At 39.2% G+C, this 23,486-nt stretch overlaps 1 protein-coding gene across 2 annotated transcripts in view; it reads left to right on the top strand.

The window, feature by feature from the left end:
* The first annotated feature begins 1,131 nt into the window (after positions 1–1,131).
* ank3b (ankyrin 3b) overlaps positions 1,132–23,486 on the top strand; it is a 135,354-nt gene continuing 112,999 nt past the window's right edge. Inside the window, exon 1 of one of the 2 annotated variants that reach the window (XM_056770715.1) lies at positions 1,132–1,245. In XM_056770715.1, the coding sequence (XP_056626693.1) occupies positions 1,207–1,245 (39 nt within the window). In that variant the 5' untranslated portion in view covers positions 1,132–1,206. Of the gene's footprint in view, positions 1,246–21,877; positions 22,262–23,486 lie in introns of those variants that run through there. The other variant, XM_056770714.1, reaches the window with a different exon arrangement.

The raw sequence follows: 23,486 nt of genomic DNA, 5'->3' as shown, positions 1-23,486 counted from the left end.
CCAAAATATATTCTGTTAAGAAAGTTTTAAACAACAACAACAAAACTTTGTTGACAAGAAATTTGTGAAGCTGAGCCTTTGACGGAAACTTGTCGAGCTCTTGTGACAACTAGCCCCGGTGTTCAGCAGACGGATGCAATGCCTCTCGAACTGTCGTGCGCGCAGCACCCCCTGCTGGCACGAGACCGACATGAAATTCAAATCAGTCAAAATATAAATCACAGTTCATATAAGATATATATTTTGATTTACATATATGTTTTTAAAACATTTTAAAAGGTTTTATAAATATTTAAAATAACAGGTCAATTCTTTACAGTTAGTGACAAAGATTTACCACAAACTATGAGTATTGTGGTGAGACCATAACAATTTTTTGTAGTCTGTGTAAATTTAGTTTCACTACAAACAATAAATCATTACGGTTATTATAGTTAAACGATTTTAATTATATGCTCTGCTACATCAGTATAATAATATAAAATAATATATTCACAGAACAATGTTACGGTGCTAAATTGTGAAATTCCAATTTCTATGTCTGTACTTAAAAGTTAAGTGTCATTTTATTAAAGATGGTTTTAGAAAGGAAGCGCTGCACTTATGAAAAGATGTTCAACGGCGCCATCTAGTGTTGTTATGAAGAACCGCATTCGTCCGAATTCTGTCGAAAGGCGAAACTTGTTCGCTCACTTTTATCCGCAAAGCAAAATAAACGTTTACAACGATGCAGCTCAATAATAATCCATTCAAAGCATAATCCTATATTTTTGACCAGTGTAAAACAGAATATCAAAGACATTTTGACGAACATAGTGGGAAGCTAAAAACTTCCCCTAATGAACAGAAATCATGTTTTTCTTTTTCAGTAAATGATTTTTAAAGAGGTTCATTTTTTAGGTAAAATAACCTCCTTCCACAACACATCTCATATTTTAAACATTTCTAATCTTTGATACAAAGCAGGTCATTATACAGGAAAATATCACGCAGTAAAGCAAACAAACCAGCTGTATTTAATCTTTCTATTCATTCAAATGTTATCTAGAAAGCGTTCAGTAGTGATGACGGGAGAGAAGTGTTATGTGAAGGTGTGTCGCTTCAGGATCAGAGGCAGTGCTCACTGCACACTGCACAGACACAGAGATCAGGAAGTTTGTGGGCAGATATCACAATGTGTACAGTTGCTTTGGGATTTACTTCAACATGGCCACCGTCAGCACAGGTGAAAGCGACTCTGCACAGGTGAGGGGACAACAACACACCTGAACATTTGTGTCTCTTACTGTCACTCACACAGGAATATTAATGCACACACACACACACACACACACACAGTATGTTAGTTTTTGGGAAACACGGGAAGATTGATATACATCGGTGTTCATTTTGTGTTTTTTTTTGTTATACATCTGTACACGTAGGTGTTTATAATCATTATGTTTATTTGAGCTGAATCCACGTGAATCGCATCTTCAGAAAGATTTCGCGGGAAGTCTTTGATGTGTGCGCGCTTCTGCATTACGCTCGTGCTTCAAAGTGTTGTTGAATGTCAATGTGTCTGCTTTGCGTTTGTTGAGGTCATGATTTCCTAATAACATCAGGGCACAGCAGAAGACATGTACATAAATAGTTCATCTGAAAGTGACATTCTCTATCATTCGTGAGACAATTTTTTACGTTTTACGGATCAAATACGAGCTTATGAAACGAGTGTACGAATGACACGTGATGACTTGTGAATGCACATTAAACAATGCATAACAGATCATTGTACGAAAGTTATCAGGAGGAAGGAAATCTATATTCTTGCTGTAATGGTTTGTAAATTGACATTGAAGAATAATCTCGTTTAACTTCGCATAAGAGGAACTGTACGTTTATGTTCTTATTTAACATCTGAATTCACCTGCAGGAATCTTTCATTCCCAAAGGATTTCTGTTGTAGATTTAATTTGTGGATGTTTGTGCAGACAGAAGATCTGTTGTGTGTGTGTGTGATGTCTTCTAAAGGCAGATGAAAGCTAAAGGGAGAGTTTCCCCCAAAAATTACATTTACTCTCCCTCAGGTTGTTACAAGCATGTTCACAATTATTTTTCTGATGAACACAGAGAAAGATATTTGGAAGAATGTCAGTAACCAAACCGCTCTCATCCCCCATTGACTCCCGTAGTATTTATTTCCCTACAATGGTAGTAAATGGCGGGTGAGATGTGTTCGGTTACTCACATTCTTCCAAAAATCTTTCTCTGTGTTCATCAGAAGAAATAATTGTGAAGATGCTTGTAACAATCTGAGGGTGAGTAAATGATAACAGAATTTTCATTTTTGGGTGAACTTTCCCTTTAAGGGTTGATTTTTCCTTCACATGAAGATTCAGATGATTTCTGCTGGTGGAGCTCCATGAAGGCTTGTTTCTGGTGTCTCTGAGCAACATGTACACAGAAGTCAGGCTGTGTTTCCATCCCATGTATGGAGATTATCTCATCTGTGTAAACTTAAAAGGAAAGAGAGCGTGTGTGTACCTTGCTAAAGAGTGTCTGACAAATGCCTGCATGCTTCCCACAGGCCCCGTTCTCCTCTAAACTCCTCTTTCTGGCCTTGATGTGTTAAAGTTGTGTAGATTTCTCTTTTATGAGAACTGTCGGCTATTGGCAGCACAACAGCATCACAGCGTGTGTTAATGTGATCCTCAGCAGAATGAATCTGAATGCGATACTGTGAAGAGAACCATTCAACTTGTCAATTCTTCAGACCTCTTCTGGAGTTTAACAAATGAGTCAGTGATGCGGTGATGATGCAAACGTTACATGTGCTGGCCCGTGACACTGGCGTGTTTGACTAACAACGGGCAGCGGGAACGAGATGGTGAATGAATGAGACCCTCGTCTGTTTTTCAGACAACAGGGGTAACCCCCGCGTGTCTGAGGTACGGATGACTCACATTTACATCATGCAGCTGGTCGTGAGCGATCTTCTTGTGACATTGAGAAAGTCATGACAAAGCTTGTTTCACTCAGTAGTGAGTCTTGGTCTCTACATCCATAACGAAGTAGCAAGCAATGTTTTTTCCATTTACATCATTGCCTCTCAAATTACACCATTTACAGCAAATCTTCATTGTGTGTAATATGCATTATTATTTACAAATGTTTTATTTATTTATGGTTGGGTTCTCAACTGATGCATAGAAAGAACACCGTGTCTCTGTCATTTCAATTCTGCACGAGTTCAGCTTTACATTAAGAACTAAATCTTCTCTTGCACTATACAGTCAGAAGCATATTTGATAAAAAAGTACATCTTCAAATGGATATTTGTTATGTATTATTGCAAAACCTGTTCTGTTAAGTAAACATACATTTCTACACACACGTCAGTGATATTTGAGTCTTGCAGCAGTCACAAAGAGGAAAGTAAAACATAATTAATGTAAAGACAACAGCGAATTAACATAGTATTAACAATATAGTACACACATGCACGCACCCACACACACAAACATACACGCTCACACACGCGCAAACACACACTCACACAAGCACACGCACGCATGCACACACATGCGCACACACGAACACGCACACCCAGGCACACACACACACAAGTATGATGTGTGGATATTTTTTATGAAGTGTCATACGTGTGAAAAGCGCAGATTCTGGATGTAAACAGAAGATATTGTGCATTCATACTGTAATAGTGTGTGTGTGTGTGTCTGTACTTCACAATACTTCCAAATACACAAAAAACAGTGGACTCAGACTTCACCGACATACACTCTACAGCGATGATCACTTGTGCAAATGTGTTACAGTAAATCACAACACACAACAGCATATAGTTAAAAAACCCAGCCAGCATGAGCAGATATTTGGTCATAAAAGAGATTTCCATTAAAAAGTGAACTGTTCTGTGACTGAAATATGAGAGAGTGAAGCAGCGGCGGTCTGAAACCACATTTACATATGTTCACATGTAGAAACATGCCTCTAATATCTCAGAGAGCGCTCAGAGACGTCTGACCAACATTGTTTTACAGCCTTGAGTTAATCTTTGGACTCTAGTCATCTATTCTGATGGAGAGCTTGAATCCATAAAAGTTTATGGAGCTTCATAGTGAAAGGGCATTACTGTTCACTCAGAACCATCTTCAAGGAGAATAGTCTTCCAGTTTTATAATCAGATCTGGCACAGACATCAGACTGGTGTGAATGATGCGCTGGTAAGATATCAGGTCAGTGACCTCGGGAGTCAGTTCCCGCTTTCTATCGTGAATGAAGCTGCATCTGTGGTGATGGAGACCACCGACTTCAGGTCTTCAGTTCCTCACACAACTCTTTCTTCATAGATTCACACTAATACCAGAAGCTGAGCATGATCATAGTCATCTGTTCATTCATCTGCAGCTAAAGAAAAGCACGGTGATCTTTATCTTCAGACTGTATTTGTAATTAGTAATAAAATTAGAAATGTATTATTTAGTAGAATAATCTTTCTTGTTCTACAAACACCATGCAGTGTAAGGTGTTTTACATTACATTCACATTTCATGTCTTTTCCACGTGCAAATTTGTTATTTTAAATGTAGACGTGCGCAAATAGGTTCATGCTTTGCGGAGCGCACATTTTATAGGCACCGCATCGAGATGGAAATGGTTTAACTTTTTGGAATGCCACACGCACAGCGCGGCTCACATTATTCGCGTTTTTCCAAAATCCAAGTTATCCAGAGTGATCAGTTCATGGCATGTTCTTCAGCTGTCAGTGAATGGACAAGAACACTGGTGCATTTGTCACATAGAGCTGCTTGATTCTTCTGGTTCTCAGCTCTGTGTGAGTGTGTTGTTTTGTGTTGTAGTGGTGCTTCATGTTGGCACTTTTGACGAGTGCTGTGGGCTCTGAGTGTATAAGGCCTGTCCGCTCATATTTGAAAGTGCGATTTTCAACTTTTTAATTCTTTGACTAAGCTAGACTCACATTCACGATGTGTGGTATTGATGCATAAAGTCACAGGAGTGAATGGGTCTCTTCACCGATGGAGAGACTGAGATGCTGCGTAGTGTCGGTTGTTAAAGCTGTGGGAAATGATTTCATTGAATGGTCTCAGTATAATGTTCTCAGTGTTTCCATTAATGAAGGTGAACAACAAATCACTCAGTTGTTCCAGAGAGCCACACAATAATAAAATGAACACAATGGAAATGTTTCACTGTAGTTTTATAAAACCTGCACGATTATGAAGAAATATGAAATATTACTATGTTTGTAAATTTGTAAGATTTTAGTTGTAGTAATTGTTGTTTAACATCACATCTGAAAGTGCACAGCCAGGTGTTACTGTTACAGTAAAAAGCTGACAATAATGTAAACAAACAAAAAAAAAAAACGTAAATACCTACAATCTGTATCAAACTCAGACTGTACATGTTTTTCAAGTTTTAAAATCAGTCATGCAAACCATTGTGATATACACATGTGTGATATTTCAATTGAAAGTGTTTTGATGTGTTTAGTTGTGTTGTGGATGAGATGCTGTTGCAAAGATCAACAGAGACAAACAAGTTTCAACTCATCTTGATTTCAATATTCTGAAACCTCACCGAACGTTATCTAGATTGAATGCTACATATTTATGTGTATTTCAGCGTATCCTGACGTTCAGGCTTTATGCTCCATCAAGTATTCTACAGACAAATAGTTGAATGATGTGGGAGCGTCTCTGAGGGGCACGTCTGAAGGATCTGGGGAAGGTGAAAGTACCACAGAGCTTTTTTGACTTTTGCTATGCAACGGCGTGAAGGACTCAGAAATGTCTTTTGTGTGGTAGATGAGGACAAGGGCCAAACGCTGAAGCTGTGAATGGTAGAGGTGAAAGGCCGGTGATGTTTAACACTTCTTTATCTTTCTGATTTGTGGGTGTTTTGTTTGTGAGTTGCGCTGTCAGTTGTTAATGGGTGTATCCTGTTTGTTGTGTTTGATTTTGCGTGCTGCTGTTACGATAAGAGGCTGTAAAGGAATAAAGGAATTGTTTGTGCAAGCTGGTCTTAAAAAACTGACGGAGTTGTGTCACATCACTATCCTCTTTTACAATCCTGTGTTCATTTACTTAAAAAACTCAAAATATAAGTGATTGTTGTGTGACATCACACAAGCAGTTTCTTAATCGATGAAGACACCACAACAGTATGACCATCTAGACAAATGTCAGTTGTATGTATTCCGATGTATTCCGTTGATCAGTATCTGTAAGAGCCATTTAGCCATTTTGTGGTTTATGGTGTGTCCAGTAGGGGTCATCATTGTTAATTGAGGGCACCATATAGGTGGGAACCTTCCCTCAGGTGATAGGTGTTGCTGGGGGAAAGGTGAACACAGTTTTTTGACCGCTACGCTAGGATTTGTACCACTAAAAGTAAGTCTTTGGAAAGGTGAAAGACCGGTGGATTTATTGACTGTTGTATGGATCTTGCTTGCACCAAATGAAGATTAGAAACAGTAAAATAAAGCTAAAACCATGAGCATTCTACAAACTTGTGTGGACATTCTATTTAAGCAAGTCAAGCGTGCGCGTACTTAAGCAAAGCACCGTCCGGCATCCCTCAGCTGCCTCAAGCAAGGCTTGGCGGCTTTACAGTATCTGTTATATTAGCAGATGAAGTTTTGTCCATTCTCTGATGTCATGAATACAGCCAGTTGGCCTAGACATTTGAAGTAAACGTTGGTAGTTTTCTGATATTCATATGTTTTTAAGCGTGATTTAGGTTTACAAAAAAACCTTCACCTGAAATGACCTTGTATGACATGTATTTTAGTGTCATATAGTGTTTGTTTAGTCAGTTCTTCCCTGATATGATGTTAAGTTCCTTCATTCAGTGGCTGTTTTAATGGCTTAATTTGTCTTACAGCATCCTTATGTAAACCTGAACTCGTCCGATTTATCTTCTTATTGTTCAGTGTGGACTGAAATGAAGCAAGATTTTGTTTTCTTCATGCCTGCCGATGACTCAGATCAATTGGTTCAGCACTTTAATGAAGAGTTAAATACAGTCAAATGGAAGTCAATGGAACAAAGAGGATATGAACATGCTGTTTGATTTGCTTTAGTAAACGATATTAGCGAAATAATTGATATTTAAAATGAAAGACGGGTGTCTGTATGCTTTATTGAGTATCGAACCCGTGACCTCTTGACCTTGTTGTAAACATTTAAACACTTGACAGACACTTTTAGCAGAACATGTTACAGTTCATTCAGGATAAACACAGTGCCTAAGCATCTGACGTAAAGGTCATTTGAGCTCATGTGGTCTCTTAGGTTGTATTAGTGCTGGTGAAATGTTGAAAACCAGGTAACACATAAACAAGTTTTCAATGAAAGCATCTGACAAATGAATCAAAATGTAATTGAATTGTTAATCGTGTGTGTGTGTTTGTAACAGTTGTGATTAAGTGTTCTGTATGGACTGTCTTTTTCTTGACTCTAGATGTCTGACAGGTTATCTTTGTTTTGTTAGTTTGTGTGTGTGTGTGTGTGTTTGCTAACATTAACAGTATACCACGGATGTGAAATGGGGCTGTTGTGTTGTTACCATGGCGACTCGTCTCTAGTTTTCCCAGGCAGTCAAGTGAGAGGGTTTTATTGTTGTGAAGCGTTTCAGATATTTCAGCTCTTAGCGTCAGTAAACATTAGAGAGACTGATCACACATGTCCTTTATATTATTATTGGACAGGCTTCCTCTTAAAATAATGCTGAAATATTAGATTCCAGTTGTTTTCTTGCTGTCATGGTTAATAAATAACTGCCGCTGCTGACATCTTGAATAAAGACCCGTTTACAGCCGTGCATGATAGCAAAAAAGACTATGAAGTTTGAAAACATCAGAGGTAAACAACCACTTGTAATAATGCCCTAGAAAACGCCTAGAAGAACCGGCTCTGAGTTGTTTAATGTCTGTTCACATCAAGGACAATAACTATAAAGTTAGAAAGTCTTTAAAATAGCGGCATCCACAACACAACTATAAAGATAAAGGGACGAGGAACAAATGATTGATATGATTGTTAGTATTTTTTCTTTTATTTTGAAACACTGAAAGCCCAATAAAAACCATTTGAATTTAAAATTTGAAACAAACTGCAGTGTGCAAGAATAAACATTTTGTTTCTGTGTAAGTGCTCTATTGAAATCGACCTAAAACTTTGACTAAACTTAACTTCAACATATATTACAAATATTTAGTTAATGCAAATCATTGTTATATGTGCAACAAGTAGTAAACACAAAAATATGATCTGTATCTGATCTTCTAAAATCCACCAAGAAATTGTTTTATTTTATAGCGTTTTGTCTGATGTGGGATATAACCTCTGAGCTTAAAGGGACAGTTCACCCAAAAAATTCTGTCATCATTTACTCTCTTTTGAGCTGTTACAAATCTGTAGAAATGTCTTTGTTCCGATGAACACAGACAGATTTTGTCCCCCATTGACTTCCATAGTAGGAAAAATGACAATGGTTGTCAAAAGTGTCCCAGAACTGTTTACTGTTCTACATTCTTCAAAATATTTTCTTTTGAGTTCAACAGAACAAAAAAATAACATATTTTTTCTACTATAGTAGTCAATGGGTTTGTTTATAAGCATTCTTCCAAATGTCTTTCTCTGTGTTCATCAGACCAAAGACATTCATACAGATTTGGAACAACTTGAAGGAGAATAAATGACAGAATTTTCATCATTGGATGAACTATCCGTTTAAACAGTGTAGCAAACAGACAAGTTGCTTTTCATTCTCATAGATGTTTTTTCAGGCCTGTTCATCTTATCTCTCATCTCTGTGTCATAAGCTGCCGCTGTAGGGATTCATGGATGTTTTTTATACCGAGTGATGTTTGTCTCTTCTCAAAGAGTTTATAATAAGAAACAAAGGTCTTTAAAGGAACATCAAGCCGTTTTGGTGTATGGTTCCCCCATGTGGTTAATAAGCACAATTGTCTGTTATAAATGTTGTAAATATTGCCTCTGTTTAAGCTTCTACTTGAGCAGCGGAATACACATGAATTTGTTGAGTAAGCATAAACCACTGTAACATCATGTCGCTTCATAAAGTGTACATGTACTAAAACACTCTTTTGGATCCCGCAGGTTATACTACTGGACTATAATAATAGCTCAAACTAGATTCTGAGGTAGCAGTTGGTTATTAGCCGTTAGCGCATAGTGTGCTAGCTACATAGCAGTTAACTTGCTTACGTTAGCTACATAACACATTTGCAGTCACCCAAAACACAACACATGGACGTGAATGTGTTAAGTAACCAACGCAAATAAAATTCTGTAATTTTCTGTGCTCTGTGTAACGGGTGCAATCAATAACTTACACCCAACCTCGCTAGGGGAATAGTGCCTAGCATAGAACTTATAGATACCGATAACATTAGTCTAATGTACGTGCATGAACTAAGGAATCAGCAACTTATTGTAGTTTGGTAGTCATCATTTACAAGCAAAATACTCAATTCGTGAAGAGGCACGATCAAGCTACGTGAACTATTGAGATCCGGAAACATTACATTATCTTTAGTCAATATTACTATTATAAATTGTGAACCAGTAACGTTAGTGTGCCAATAAACGTGCAAAAGTACAGGACAGTCAGACAAAAATGTGCATATAAGACTTTCAAATCCAGTAGCAGGAAGGCTAACGTTAGTTCTCCATCCGTTTCAGTCATGCTCACGTCACTAAGTGTAAGTCTGTCAGATATTGATTTGTGTTGGGGCCTGTGTTCGATCACTCTCTCTCTTTTCCTCTTTGTTTTTTTGCAGGCTCTGCCATTGTGATGGTTTGGAGACTTGCATTGAACTAGATCGTTTCGTCTTATTGTTAGATCATGCTGGCAAACTTTTTTATTTATTTATTATTTTCCAAGACATAATACAACAATGTTACATCACATTTGCCAATCATGTTGAAAAACTTCACCCAGGCTATGAGAAAACGTGACGTATACCGTAAAGCAGGTGATGGGCGGGGCTTGTGGACCTACCCGCTCAGCAAAGTTACAAGTGTGATTCCAGCCGATAGAGGGCAGCTTTGGTAGCAGTAGCAGTAAAATTTGTCCAGTTAAGAGTTGTCCTCCCACTAAAATAATTTTAGAGAGATTATTTTAAGGTCGAAAAATGGCTCGTTGTTGCTTTAAGTCTAGATAATGCTAAAGGAACTTGATAAAACTGGTAACTTGGTATTGTATTATTGCTCCTGTTTGACATATCGCTGTATTGCTCCCTGAACTCTCTGTAAGTCACTTTGGATAAAAGCGTCTGACAGATTTGTGAGTTAGAATCGTGTTTGTCTAAAGTGAATGCACTTTCTGTTTGAGAGGTCTCTTCAGAAATCCCCTAAACACACTCAAAGAAAAAATATTATAGTTCTCTTGGTTTTATTTCTGTTTTGTTTTTGATTGCATGTTTAGTTTAGTTTTAGTTATTGTTTCTATTGTGTTTATTAATTCTAGTTTAGCTTTTCAAATATTTATACTTTTTTTGACTATTTGTATACTTTGGGTAAAGTGTAGTGGTGGGCATAGATTAATTTTTTTAATCTAGATTAATTCCAAGATTAATCTAGATTAATCTAGATTATAATGGCTCATTTGAATTCTGCCGAAGGCATTCAGAATATGTGTGCTACCCAAATAATGACTAAAAGTAAGTCTTTTAGAACGGGTTTCTCAAGCCAGGTGGCGCATTAGACCAGGGGCTCATCTCCTGTTTCCAAAATGCATCACAAACTGCTTGAGAAAGCTGTTCTACTATGATAATTGGTGATGAAAATTAAATTATGTTCAATAAGATGAATTTGTGTTTACTTCCGCATTAGCTAAGGGATGATTTCCGTTTAGGTGGTACTTGAGACTGGAAGAGCTCCTACAGTACATTTACATTTAGTCATTTAGCAGACGCTTTTATCCAAAGCGACTTACAAAGAGTGAGGGAGCAACAAGCGATATGTCATACAGGAGCCATAATACATTAGATCTCAATACAAAGTTACTGGTTTCAACTAAAGCTAGACCACTACCTGTTGAGAGAAAGTGTTTTTTTTAAACCAATTCCGCATTGCACAAGGTGCAAACAACCTTAGTCTTGTCGATGTTTCTATTGGGAAGCTTCTTAAAAATTAATATTCCCTGAAGCAAACCCGGCGGCTTCATAGCTGCATCCATGTTAGCACGTCACGTTTGATGTGGTAATTTCACAGTAACGTTATGTTGTGTTCAGACCAAACGCGAATGGCGTGTCAAGCGCGAGTGATTTACATGTTAATGCAAAGAGCCAATAGACCTACTTGCGGCGCGAATCGCGCGAATGAAGCCCTGGTTATGAGATGATGAGGCGGCTTTTGCTTCCGCGAATGACGCGAATCACGCGAGTTGAAAAATCTCGTTCTCGCCCCGTACAGTGCAGTTAAGCTGGTATACATCCGCGCTAAAATATCAAGGTGAAAGTCATCATAGCTTGCGTAGTATAGACCCAGCTCCCAACCCAACTTTGAGAATAGATTAACGGCGACATTTTTTTTAACGCGCGATAATAGTCTCACAGCGTTAACGGCGTTAACGCCGTTAATGGCCCACCACTAGTAAAGTGTTTTATTTCATTTAACAGATAAATGATGTTGTGGCCCTGCAAAATGATTAAAAACAAAAAACATTTCAATATAATTTTGCTTTAGCAATGCATACTACTATCAGTTTAGTAGTTTGTTTTATTGAGTTTTTCTAGATTGTGTTTAAAAGTTTTAGTTTCAGATGTCAGTGACAGAATGTCAGTCTGTAGCGTTTATGTGTTCTGATTTCTGAGATTCTCTGGTGTGCGCGGGACGTTTGAAGTCTTATTTTCTTGTTTTCCAGTAATAATGTGCACACATTCTTGAATCAAGATGCATTTTCTTGATGAGCAAAATGACCAAAGAAATTTGAAATTTTGCTTAAAACAAGCAAAAACATTGTCCAAATGTGTTAAGAAAAATTATCTTGAATTAAGGTTTACCTTTTACTTAGTCACACAATTCAAGATCATTTCTCTTACCCCATTGGCAATTTTTTATTGCTTGTTTTAAGCACAAATTCATTGAACTTTTATAATTTTTACTTTAAACAAGACTTCTTTTCGTAGGTCAGTTTGCTCATCAAGACAATTCTTCTTGATTCAAGAATGTTTAGACATTTTTACTGGAAAACAAGGAAAAAAGACTAAGTAAGAAAGTCATTTTTTGCAGTAAAATAATCTGACAGATGGGTTCAGTTGTGTCTGCAGTCTAATAAAGAGGAAAATCTGTGTTTGTGTAGATGAAAGCAGTTGTGTGGCACATCTGCTATCATCATTGTTGAAGGCGATAATCTGCCGTTTTTGTTGGACTAAATTGTTGCCTTGCAGCCACGTGAATGTGATTCTGCTGATTTATGTCACTTATGAGAGGAAAGTAAATATTTATGTGAATAGTGTTTATTTGCATGGACAGTCTGTGGTGTTCCAGCACTCGCCTGACTAATAGAAATTATGATAATGAAGAACATAAAATCAAAGTTGTTAGTTTGTTTGCATAGATGATGTCTGGAGCGTCTAGAGATGGTTCACACACACACCAGCTGGCATCCGCTACACAAACCTTTACACTGAAATATTGTCTTCAAGTCTTTGTGCTGTTTACAGCCCGGTCCTTTCTATAGATGACGTGGAAGTGTTGTGTAGTTTATTGCCGTATCCGTGGCGATGATGTCACACATCACACATTTCCCACATAAATCTTGTGTTCACGAGTTCGCCCTCGCAGATAAACAGCTCCGTTATAGGGATAGATTGGTAAAGCATGGGTATGCAGGTTATGCTCATCGGCGTGTTGTGCAGGGAGTGGGTTCCGAGCTCACCAGATCTATCTGAACCCGGAGCACTCTACCTTGGTCAGGGCAAGTGCGCCAGGCTCGGAACCGGCTCGAGCCCAGAACACACCCCCAAATGCTGATAAAACTGAACATCCGCCGAAGTACCATATATCCCCCAAACAGAACCATGCTTGGCGTTACGGAGGTGCAATACGGAAGTGGGTAACTATGAGAGGATGAGGGCCCTGCTGGGGCGGTTGCTGCTGTGATGCAGGCCTGAAGATGGAAGATGTATGTAGTAAGAGATGCTTAACGGATGGGGCCTGTCGCGGGGCTGCAACGATTTAGAGATCAGTAAGATCCATCGAATACATAGTGTCCTTCCTGTGTTGATGAAATCCTTTAGAGTTTGGGTTCCATATGTAATTAGCTTGATGGAAAGCCAGAATAAACTTGCGATATAAACAAGCTGCTGTTTTGCTTGTGTGTCTATTAGCGATGCTTGTTGCAAAACGTCCGAGGCATGATTAAAACTTGTAGAGAATGCTCGGACACGACATCGAACAAAACATATCGATGTTTATCTGGCGAGAAGCATCAAGTAAGATTGTTTGTCCATTTATAATGGAGCTTGCTTGAGCTGATAGGGTAGATGCTGTGATTGCTAATGATGTACCAGCCGAGATGGCTGATAGGTATTTGCTGGTGATGGAACGGCGTGCTGATTATATGCTTGGGTTCCTCCCGAACTTTGTTAATAAAACATAATTTGTTGTTACAAACTGAGTGTCATAGCCAGAGCAAATAATCCACATGTCAGCAGTGAGACGTGCGTTATATAAATTCATCGTCCTTCAGCCCAGCCTGAGCTGAGATCAACAGATGAAACACAGATGAAACACAGCCTCTGTAGACACACTCCAGTGTTTTCATAAGACATCTCAGTCGACTTTAGAATTGTATGAAATGTTTGTGTTATTATTGGCTGTGTAAAGAGGGAATGCTGGGACGGGCAGGCACACGCGTGTTGTTGACACACGCCTCAGGCGGTCCTGCACCTCACATTCCCGCTCTCACAGGAATTCACAACAGCTGGATCTTTTACAATAAATGTGTTCTTACGTGTGATCTCTGAGGAGCATTTTACAAACTCAAAGGGGTCGTATGACACGGCTAAAATTAATATTATGGTTTGTTTTAGATGTGATGCAATGTGTAAACACAATTTATTACATGCATGGGCCACTTATAACACACAGACACAGAAAACATGTGACCCCTTTAAAAAAAAAGAACTCCAGGTGATGCTCAGATATTTCTGTCTAAGACCAATAAATGCTCATCCGCTCATTCTGATGTGACAGCAGTTTTTTCTGCATAGAGAAATCGAAGGCATATGTTGTGGCGCTTCAGACTCTGGCCAAAATGATGTCGGGTGTCTTCACAAAAAATGATTTGTGCATTTAACAGACTGTCATTTGTAACTGCAGTTGCAGCTTTAAACCACAGTGGAGGCGCTGTTTCGTTATTCCTCAAGGACAGTTAATATCTTGAAATGTCTTAAATTAACATGACGTACATCATTGTGATGTCATGGTGACTCCCCTTTTCATCTCTCTCCACTGGCTATCGGTTGAAGCCCGTATCAGAGTCAAGTCTCTAATTCTTGCCTACAGGCCTATCACTGGATCTGCACCGGCTTACTTTCACACCCTCCTGCACTCCTACACCCCATCAAGATCCCTGCTTTCAGCAAACCAGCGGTGTCTTGTATTGCCTTCCCATAAGGGCAGTAAATCGCTCTTTCTCATTCACAACTCCTGCCTGGTGGAACATTCTTCCTAACTCAGTCAGGTCAACAACATCTCTCACAACATTTAAAAAAATACTTAAAACCTATTTTTTCTGTGAAAACTTGACAGACAAATGAAAAAAAAACGTACCCTTTCTCTCAACAGGTAGTGGTCTAGCTTTTCTTAAAACCAGTTACTTTGTGTTGGCCCCTACTGTATTATTACTCCTGTATGACATATCACTTATTGCTCCCTATCACTTAAGTCGCTTTGGATAAAAGCATCTGCTAAATGTAAATGTTTAGCTGTGCAGTTGGATCTATGAATCAGCATACATTTACACTGCGAGACCGCCAGTATGAACAGACATTTCGTTCGTAACGACTCAAACATGAATGACTCATTTGAACCGATTAATTTAAACTATGGAACTTTTCAGTCACTAGCGAATGTAAGAGATCATTGAATCATTTAAAGCGAACCACTGAGAATGCAAGATGTGAATGAGCTTTGATCATTTAGGAAGACTGGTTTGTACAAGATCCGGATGGCAGTGGCACCACCTTAAAACCGGGATAGGAATTCATTTTCAGTCAATGTTCGAGTGATCTCAGCATTGATAATCTGGTGACCTGAGTTTCAATTCTTGCTTGCAGTCCTTTCTCCTGCTCTCTCCTTTCTCTGCCTGACGTGTCTTCACAGATGCCATCGAATTCTTTTCCGTATCGTGACGTGTATCCGAGTGAAACGGCTTCTGAAATTAGAAAGAATGTAGCGCAGAGTTTTGTTATTGGAGAGGAGCTTAACCTTTTTGATTAAAGATTACACAAACAAATGAACTTAAAATAATCATTGCAACACTGCATGAAACACTTCGAATTTTCCTGTTTGATTTCATGGTGACTGTTGTTTTGTAGACGTATAGATCATGTCTACACACTGTATGGATTTCTTAAAAAGACATCACAGTCAGATTGAAATGGATTAACTGTTGGCTGTAATGATGATGTCTCTCTTCTTGTCTCATCACAGTCTGCTGAAATATTGTACATTTGCTACAAATGTTTGATCCTCTAATGTCAAATGTAATGAGTAATAATAATGATGCCGTTTATGTAGCTTAAAAAGAGACTTACAGAAGAGCTTACACAAGTGTTTCAAGAGTTTAAAAGTGATCAAACAACTCTTTCTAATGCTCAGCTCTCTATAAATGTTGAAGGTGAGCCGCTGGTGTCTGACAGGTGTGGCAGTGCTGAACAGAATAAAAATGAATGCTTCGTGAAAGTTACGTCCCAAATAACAAACTATATACTATAGTGCTCGAAGATTCCTGCGAAAGATTTACATTACAAGATTTAATTGTCATTTATTCACAGTTCCTCAGACATGCATTACCTACAGTGTGTGTGTCTGTGTGAGAGTACGCGTGTGTGTGAACACTGCAAAAAATGACTTTCTTACTTAATCTTTTTTTCTCGTTTTCCAGTAAAAATGTCTACAAATTCTTGAATCAAGTATCATTTTCTTGATGAGCAAAATTACCAAAAAAAATAAGTCTTGTTTTGGGGAAAAAAATAAATTTCAGTGAATTAGTGCTTAAAACAAGGGAAAAAATCTGCCAATAGGCTAAGAAAAATAATCTTGAATTGAGTGACCAAGAAAAAGGTCAACCTTAATTCAAGATTATTTTTCTTAGCCTTTTGGCAGATTTTTTTGCTTGTTTTAAGCACTAATTCACTGAAATTTCATATATTTTGACTAGAAAGAAGACTTATTTTCTTAGGTCAGTATGCTCATCAAGAAAATGCTTCTTGATTCAAGAATGTTTAGACATTTTTACTTAAAAACAAGAAAAAAAGCAAGAAAGTCAATTTTTGCAGTGTATGTGTGTGTGTTTCTGTGTGTGTGTGTGTGTGTGTGTGTGTGTGTGCGTGTGTGTGTGTGTGTGTGTGTGTGTGTGTGTGTGATAATGCGTGTGTGATAATGCGTGTGTCTCTGTGTAAGAGACTGCGTGTGTGTGTGAGACTGCGTGTGTGCGTGTGTGTGTGTGTGTGTGCATGTGTGTATGTGTGTGAGAGTGCGTGTGTGTTTCTGTGAAGGTGGTGCATAATGCCATCATATACAAAATGGCATCATCAGCTACATCTCAATGTTCTTTCTCTCGCTCCAGATGTCAGAGGTCACTGTACTGTATGAGGTCATGTGTTAAGTGATGCCAGTATCTCGACATCAGTGTTAAAACTCAACACACTGGCACATTTTTGTTAATTTGTTTTAATGTAGAAGCTCATTGTACGATGCCACTTCAGTGCTGGTTAACAAATGTTATACACTGTTGTTATGAATATTTTAATATATTGGGATGTAACAATATCAAAATCGCACGGGACGATAATACCTCAGTGTGAAGCCTGCGGTACAATATTTATTGCGATATTTAAAAAGACAAAAGAAGACTTGGAAAAAAGTGCCATAAGTGTTTAATAAACAATTATGAACATTGCAACGATGTACAAATGATCCATGTCATATCCCGTTTTCTTTATGCTCTAATCACAACTGTTGCTTTGAGGTATAGAGGTGTAGAATGAGATGGTCAAATGACTCCGTATTATAAAATAAAAAGCTGCACCAGCTGGACCTTGACAGAAGTCATTTCTATTATATGTTTATATGTTAAAGGCCTGGAAGACTTATCATTTCATACGGTCATGTGACCACGATAATATTGAGGCAATTTTGCTACTGTGATACAATAATATTGGTAATATTGTTCAATCCCTATTAATGTAGTATATAAATGTGGTGGATGTAAATAACTCTAGATTGATGAATGAATAGGGAACAATCCCTGATTCTCTTTGGCGCCAGCCAGTGAAACCAAACTCTACCTCCGGTCTTATCGCATTATATGAGACGTGTCATGTCTATTCTGCAGTGAATTAGACAGCAGCAAATTCATGTTGGTGGGACAGGGCGAGTGCGAGGGTCCCGGACCGCCGAGGGCACAGAGTGAAGATGAACTTAATTTCTGAAGCATGGGAACCGAATGTTTCTCTCACGTCTTCTCCTGAATGCCCTCTGGCCTTCTCAAACGGTTGTTTACTTGACACACCTTTCTTACAGATGTCTGGCACAGAAGATCTGCTCTCAGTTCAAATGTAGAGCGGTGCCAGAAACACAGATGAAATACTGAAATCTTGTGATTATTTTGTCAAAGCTTCAGTGATGCTTTCAGTTTCATTTCTCACTATCACTCATAATTATCTTTACTTGTTTCATGTTGTGTATTATTTAATTCTGTTGTTTTACTTTTGTATTTGGATCTTTGATAATGGACAAATAAGATTTTGTTAAATCTCTTTTTAATCTCGACTTTACAATGCATTCTATTCGTTTGGTCATTTATTCCGTATGTTTAATCTATACAAATTTGTGGTGCAAACACCTAAATTTTCATTCAGAGCTAAAGAAACACAATGCCAGTAACCACCCATATAGTACATAAGGTATAAACATGTTTATTTCTTGTAATATACTTTATGGGTATATACAAAAAAAACAGTTTTGATCAAATTATGTAAAATAGAGATGTTCCGAGACCCTTCCTCCCTTTGCAATACCTGGGCTCAGGGTATTATTATTATTATATTCTACTAGCCCTTTATGAATTGATAGATTCATTTTGTGATTTATATGATTGTCAAGCGTTCACCTGAGAAGGTCTTTCATGTAGATTTTCAGGTCGCACACGTGTGACATTCCACATAGAAATGTGAGGAATCTGATCATATTACTGTACTGTAGTGATGATTGAGTTTTCAGGTTTGTGTATCATATCCGCTGACATCACACAGGAGATTCATGTAAGGCTTTAAAAGTCATGGTGTGGGGTAGATTGAGCTTCATTATGCTGTCAAGTCAGTTTTATTTTCCTTTGTTTGCACCATCAGTTGAATGCTTTTGTACAGCACACCTGAAATGTCAAAAGCTTTTAGCAGAAGTGCTGCTTCACTTATTTTCAGCTTTATTTATAAGATTTGATTTGCTAGAGCTGATCAGGGAACCCATGGGTTTGTGTTGTTCATGCAGTTTCATGTTCTTTCTCCTGTCAAAGGACCCAACGATGTGATCTTTTCTGACCTGTTGTCCTTAATCAAAGTCATAAGCACATAATGGAAACTAAGAAGTTTGGTCAGTTTGTGTTTGTCTGAAGGTTTGGGGCAGATACGGCTCAGTTTTGTCTCCTCATGTTAGATGTTTTCCTGTGTGAAGGACATTTATTAGTTTTAAATGTTTTTTGAACAGTTTGACTGTTAACATAGTAGTGTGATGTTTTTGCACCTGTTCAACATTTTGTCTTAAGAGCCAGGATGGTTACAAACTCTCTTTCATTGCCGTCTCTTCACTCTTATTTTAAGTGTCAATTATTGGCCATAAAAATACAAAATGCAGTAATATTTTTTAATAGTTATTTTAAATTCAATTTGTATCATATTTAGCATCCATTCAAACAAAGAGTGGAATATAACAGTATGTGTGATATGAGGATGAGATGATGTTTATGTCATGTCATTCATTGGCCAGCAGAGGACACCCCACAGAGGCTGTTTTTATTGTTCTACAGTAGAGTGATGTACAGTGTTTGATGTGATGGATGGGTTCACAGGACGGGGCTGATGTGAGAGAGAATCAGTCTATTATTTGTTGTGCTGATGAATGGTCAATGGTGCTGTATTCATGAGAAGAGCATCATTCTACAGCGTTGTTCAATCTTTCATGATTATACAGGTGTCATGACAACACAACAGTATTATATCACAGCAACAGAGTCATTTTATATAATGTGACGCCACATATCATCACTTTAGGAATATTTTTGCTAGAATATCCAGAAATAGGCATATATGTTGTGATCTACAAACCTTGCAATTGCATAAAATGTTTTTTTAATATTCTATTAGTCGTTCTTTTATTTTTTCATTTGGATAGGAGGCTGTGAAATGTTTGTATCATGGACACTTTGTCCACCTGTTGATTTGAGGACCTTTGAGTGTTTAATTCACAATGTATAGCTTCTGTTATATGCTGTTACTGTAGATGTCATTTAAAAGACATGAATGACTGTAAAACATTTCAGACAACATAAATCATAAATAAAGTATATTTGCTTATGGTTATGATGATGCGAGGAGTGCATGTGGTTAGATGAGAAGGGTGGGGTCGGATAAGACAAATGGGTGTGGTTAGATGAGAAGGGTGGGGTCAGATAATACAAATGTGTGTGGTTAGATGAGAAGGGTGGGGTCAGATAATACAAATGTGTGTGGTTAGATGAGAAAGGTGGGTGGGGTCGGATAAGACAAATGGGTGTGGTCAGATGAGAAAGGTGGGTGGGGTCAGATAAGACAAATGGGTGTGGTCAGATGAAAAGGGTGGGTGGGTCAGATAAGACAAATGGGTGTGGTTAGATGAGAAAGGTGGGTGGGGTCAGATAAGACAAATGGGTGTGGTCAGATGAAAAGGGTGGGTGGGGTCAGATAAGACAAATGGGTGTGGTTAGATGAGAAAGGTGGGTGGGGGCAGATAAGAACAATGGGTGTGGTCAGATGAGAAGGGTGGGTGTGGTCAGATGAGAAGGGTGGGTGGGTGCAGATAAGGCAAATGGGTGTGGTCAGATGAGAAGGGTGGGTGGGGTCAGATAAGACAAATGGGTGTGGTTAGATGAGAAAGGTGGGTGGGGGCGGATAAGACAAATGGGTGTGGTCAGATGAGAAGGGTGGGTGTGGTTAGATGAGAAAGGTGGGTGGGTGCTAGAGGTGGGCGATATATATCGTCTGCGATAATATCGAGTTTGTTGTGTAAACGATGTGCAAATTCTCATTATCGAGTATTTAAATTACTGCGAAAAAACTTCCCAAAACGGGCATTAAAACTCCACACATTCAGAGGCTGCAGCAGGGCGTCACGTGATTGCTGTTCTGCGTGCGTCACGTATACGTTCGCATGGTTAGCGCATGGTCGCCCGCAAGTTCAACACCTGAAAACGAATGTGATTAGGCTACACGTTTGACAGAAGGAGATAACATGCAGACAGCCGCGCAATCTACTTCGGTTCCGAGAATCCGCGTCCGCTGCCCGAGAAAAGCCGACATCGGCTAAGGTACCTGCTGCACAACACACTCAGCAAACTTTAGCGGAGTCGTTTAGCAGAAAAGTGCCTTACGATAAGAAATGCAACAGGTGGCAAGACATTACAAAATACAGATAAGGCAAATGGGTGTGGTCAGATGAGAAGGGTGGGTGGGGTCAGATAAGACAAATAGGTGGTCAGATGTGAAGGATAGGTGGGGTCAGATAACACAAATGGGTGTGGTTAGATGAGAAGGGTCGGTGGGGTCAGATAAAACAAATGGGTGTGGTTAGATGAGAAGGGTGGGTGGGGGCAGATAAGACAAATGGGTGTGGTCAGATGAGAAGGGTGGGGTCAGATAAGACAAATGGGTGTGGCTAGAGGAGACGGGTAGGCGTGGTTAGGTGAGAAGGGTGCGTGGGGTCAGATGAAAAAAGGGTGTGTGATCAGAATCAGAAGAGACGAGTGGGTGTGGTCACATGAGAAGGGTGGGATGGGTCAGCTGAGACAAGTGGGTGTGGTCAGGTGAGGTGGGTAGGTGTGGTCAGATGAGACAGGTGGGTGTGGTCAGATAAGATGGATCGGTATGGTCAGGTGAGACAAGAGGATGTGATATGATCAGATGAGACGGGTGGGTGGGGTCAGATAAGACAAATGGGTGTGGCTAGAGGAGACGGACAGGTGTGGTTAGGTGAGAAGGGTGCGTGGGGTCAGATGAGAAAAGAGGGTGTGATCAGAATCAGATGAGACGAGTGGGTGTGGTCACATGAGAAGGGTGGGATGGGTCAGCTGAGACAAGTGGGTGTGGTCAGGTGAGGTGGGTAGGTGTGGTCAGATGAGACAGGTGGGTGTGGTCAGATAAGATGGATCTGTGCTCCTCCGGTATTATTTAATATTGGCTCCTCCATGGTAATTGCTTTGTTTTCACCCGTTTTCCAGCACATCACCCTCCCAGTATCTCTCACTCCTCCCACCCCTCTCTCTCTCTCTCTCTCTCTCTCTCTCTCTTGTGGAGCGCGTGTCTCCATCAGCTCTGTTTAGTCTGTGAGTAGAGCACCAGTGAATCAGAAGCCGTGTGTTGGTCAGAGAGAGTTGGGCTGCTGGGTCAGAACCGGCCCTCAGATCTTTCAGCCCACTCCAATAAAAGCTCCTCTCATCTCTCCTCCCTCTCCCTCCTCATGGTGACCCACGGAGACTAACACCACCACCCTAACAGCTGAACTTCTGTTTGAATCCAGTTGTGCGAATGTGTTGACGCTCAAGAACAAGAAGGAAAGCAGGTATTAGGGCGACTTAATGGACTTTTCTTTACTTCGGAACGCTCTCAGAATAGATCTCTAAATGTTGGATTAAATCACTGAAGGATCTTTGATACAAGATGAGCGAAGACGCCAAGGAGAAAGGCTCCAGCAAGCAAGCTCAACGCAAGAAGAAAGGCAAGAAGGTAATAAGAGACGTGCTTTAACCCTCGCATCTTTTCAGCGAGACGGCCGAGCACTGTTGAAATGGTACTTTTGTGAAGTGTTTTTGTGGTAGTTTGTGTTAGAGGAGCTCTAGACGTCTCTTTTGTTTAAAGGCTGAGGAGGAGGAGGGGTGTGTTCGGGGTCGCATGGTTTTGTTTTGAAGCGATGTGGAGATGCACTTGTTTAGTAGAGGGACTCTAGACACTGACTCTGGAACAGGTGCTTCGCTGGGTTTGGGCGTAGACTTTTCCAGAGAGCTTAGATTTATCATCCGTGTTGAACAAAGATGACATCTATTATCCATGTCTGCTCCACATAACATTTTATTGCGTTGTGAAAATCTCAAAGTGCCGTCTGAACATTAAAGAGAACATTTGTTGGTCTCGTGTACGATAGTATTGCGTGAAATCATTTGTATATTATAATAATTATATATTTAATTATAAGTTATTTTAAATCACATCAAGCACAGACTTACAGATTTATCATCATAATAGATCTGTGAAATAATAACTACTTATAATGGTTGAGCTCTACAGACCGGTATGTGTAATGCACACATGTTCCAGCTCCGTTCTTTTGTTTTTCTCTCTTTCTCTCTTTTTGTTTTTTTATATCTCTCTCGCTCTTTCTCTCCACCCACTCCATCTATTCTCTGCGCGAGCGGTATAATCTGGTTAATTGCGGTCGTTGTAATCCATTGGCAGGAGCGCTGGATGTGAGTCAGCGGCGGGTGACACGGGTTCACTTCACAGTTTCTTTCACATGATGTGGGGAATTTAAGGAATCCGCTTTACTTGTGTGTAGCAGATCCAATGCTTCACATTGTGATGAACAGACATGTGATCTCCTGTCCTGAATCACATGTATAAATGAAACACGCGTGCATGTGTGTGTCGCTCTGACACCTCGACCTCTCGGTCGCTCTGTCTCAACCTGTTGCTATGCACACTGGGTACCTGTAGCAACACAGGATTACAAAATACAAAAGAATAATGATCTGGCCTTGTTTATTCCATTGTTTTTAAACAAAATACCTTTAATATAACTTTTTTAAATATGTATTTTCATGCTTAATGTGGATGATACTTGGATACAAAAAACATATAAACGGTTGTTAGGGTTCTCTGTGTGTGGTTCCTGAAGCTAGTTAAACAAGCGTGGAGTTTCAGAGAAGGTTTCAGAGACAGTTTAGAGTAGAAAAAG

The sequence above is a fragment of the Triplophysa dalaica genome, chromosome 17 (genome assembly GCF_015846415.1).
Source record: "Triplophysa dalaica isolate WHDGS20190420 chromosome 17, ASM1584641v1, whole genome shotgun sequence".
NCBI classification, from domain to species: Eukaryota; Metazoa; Chordata; class Actinopteri; order Cypriniformes; family Nemacheilidae; genus Triplophysa; species Triplophysa dalaica.
This window is presented reverse-complemented; position numbering and strand designations above follow the sequence as displayed.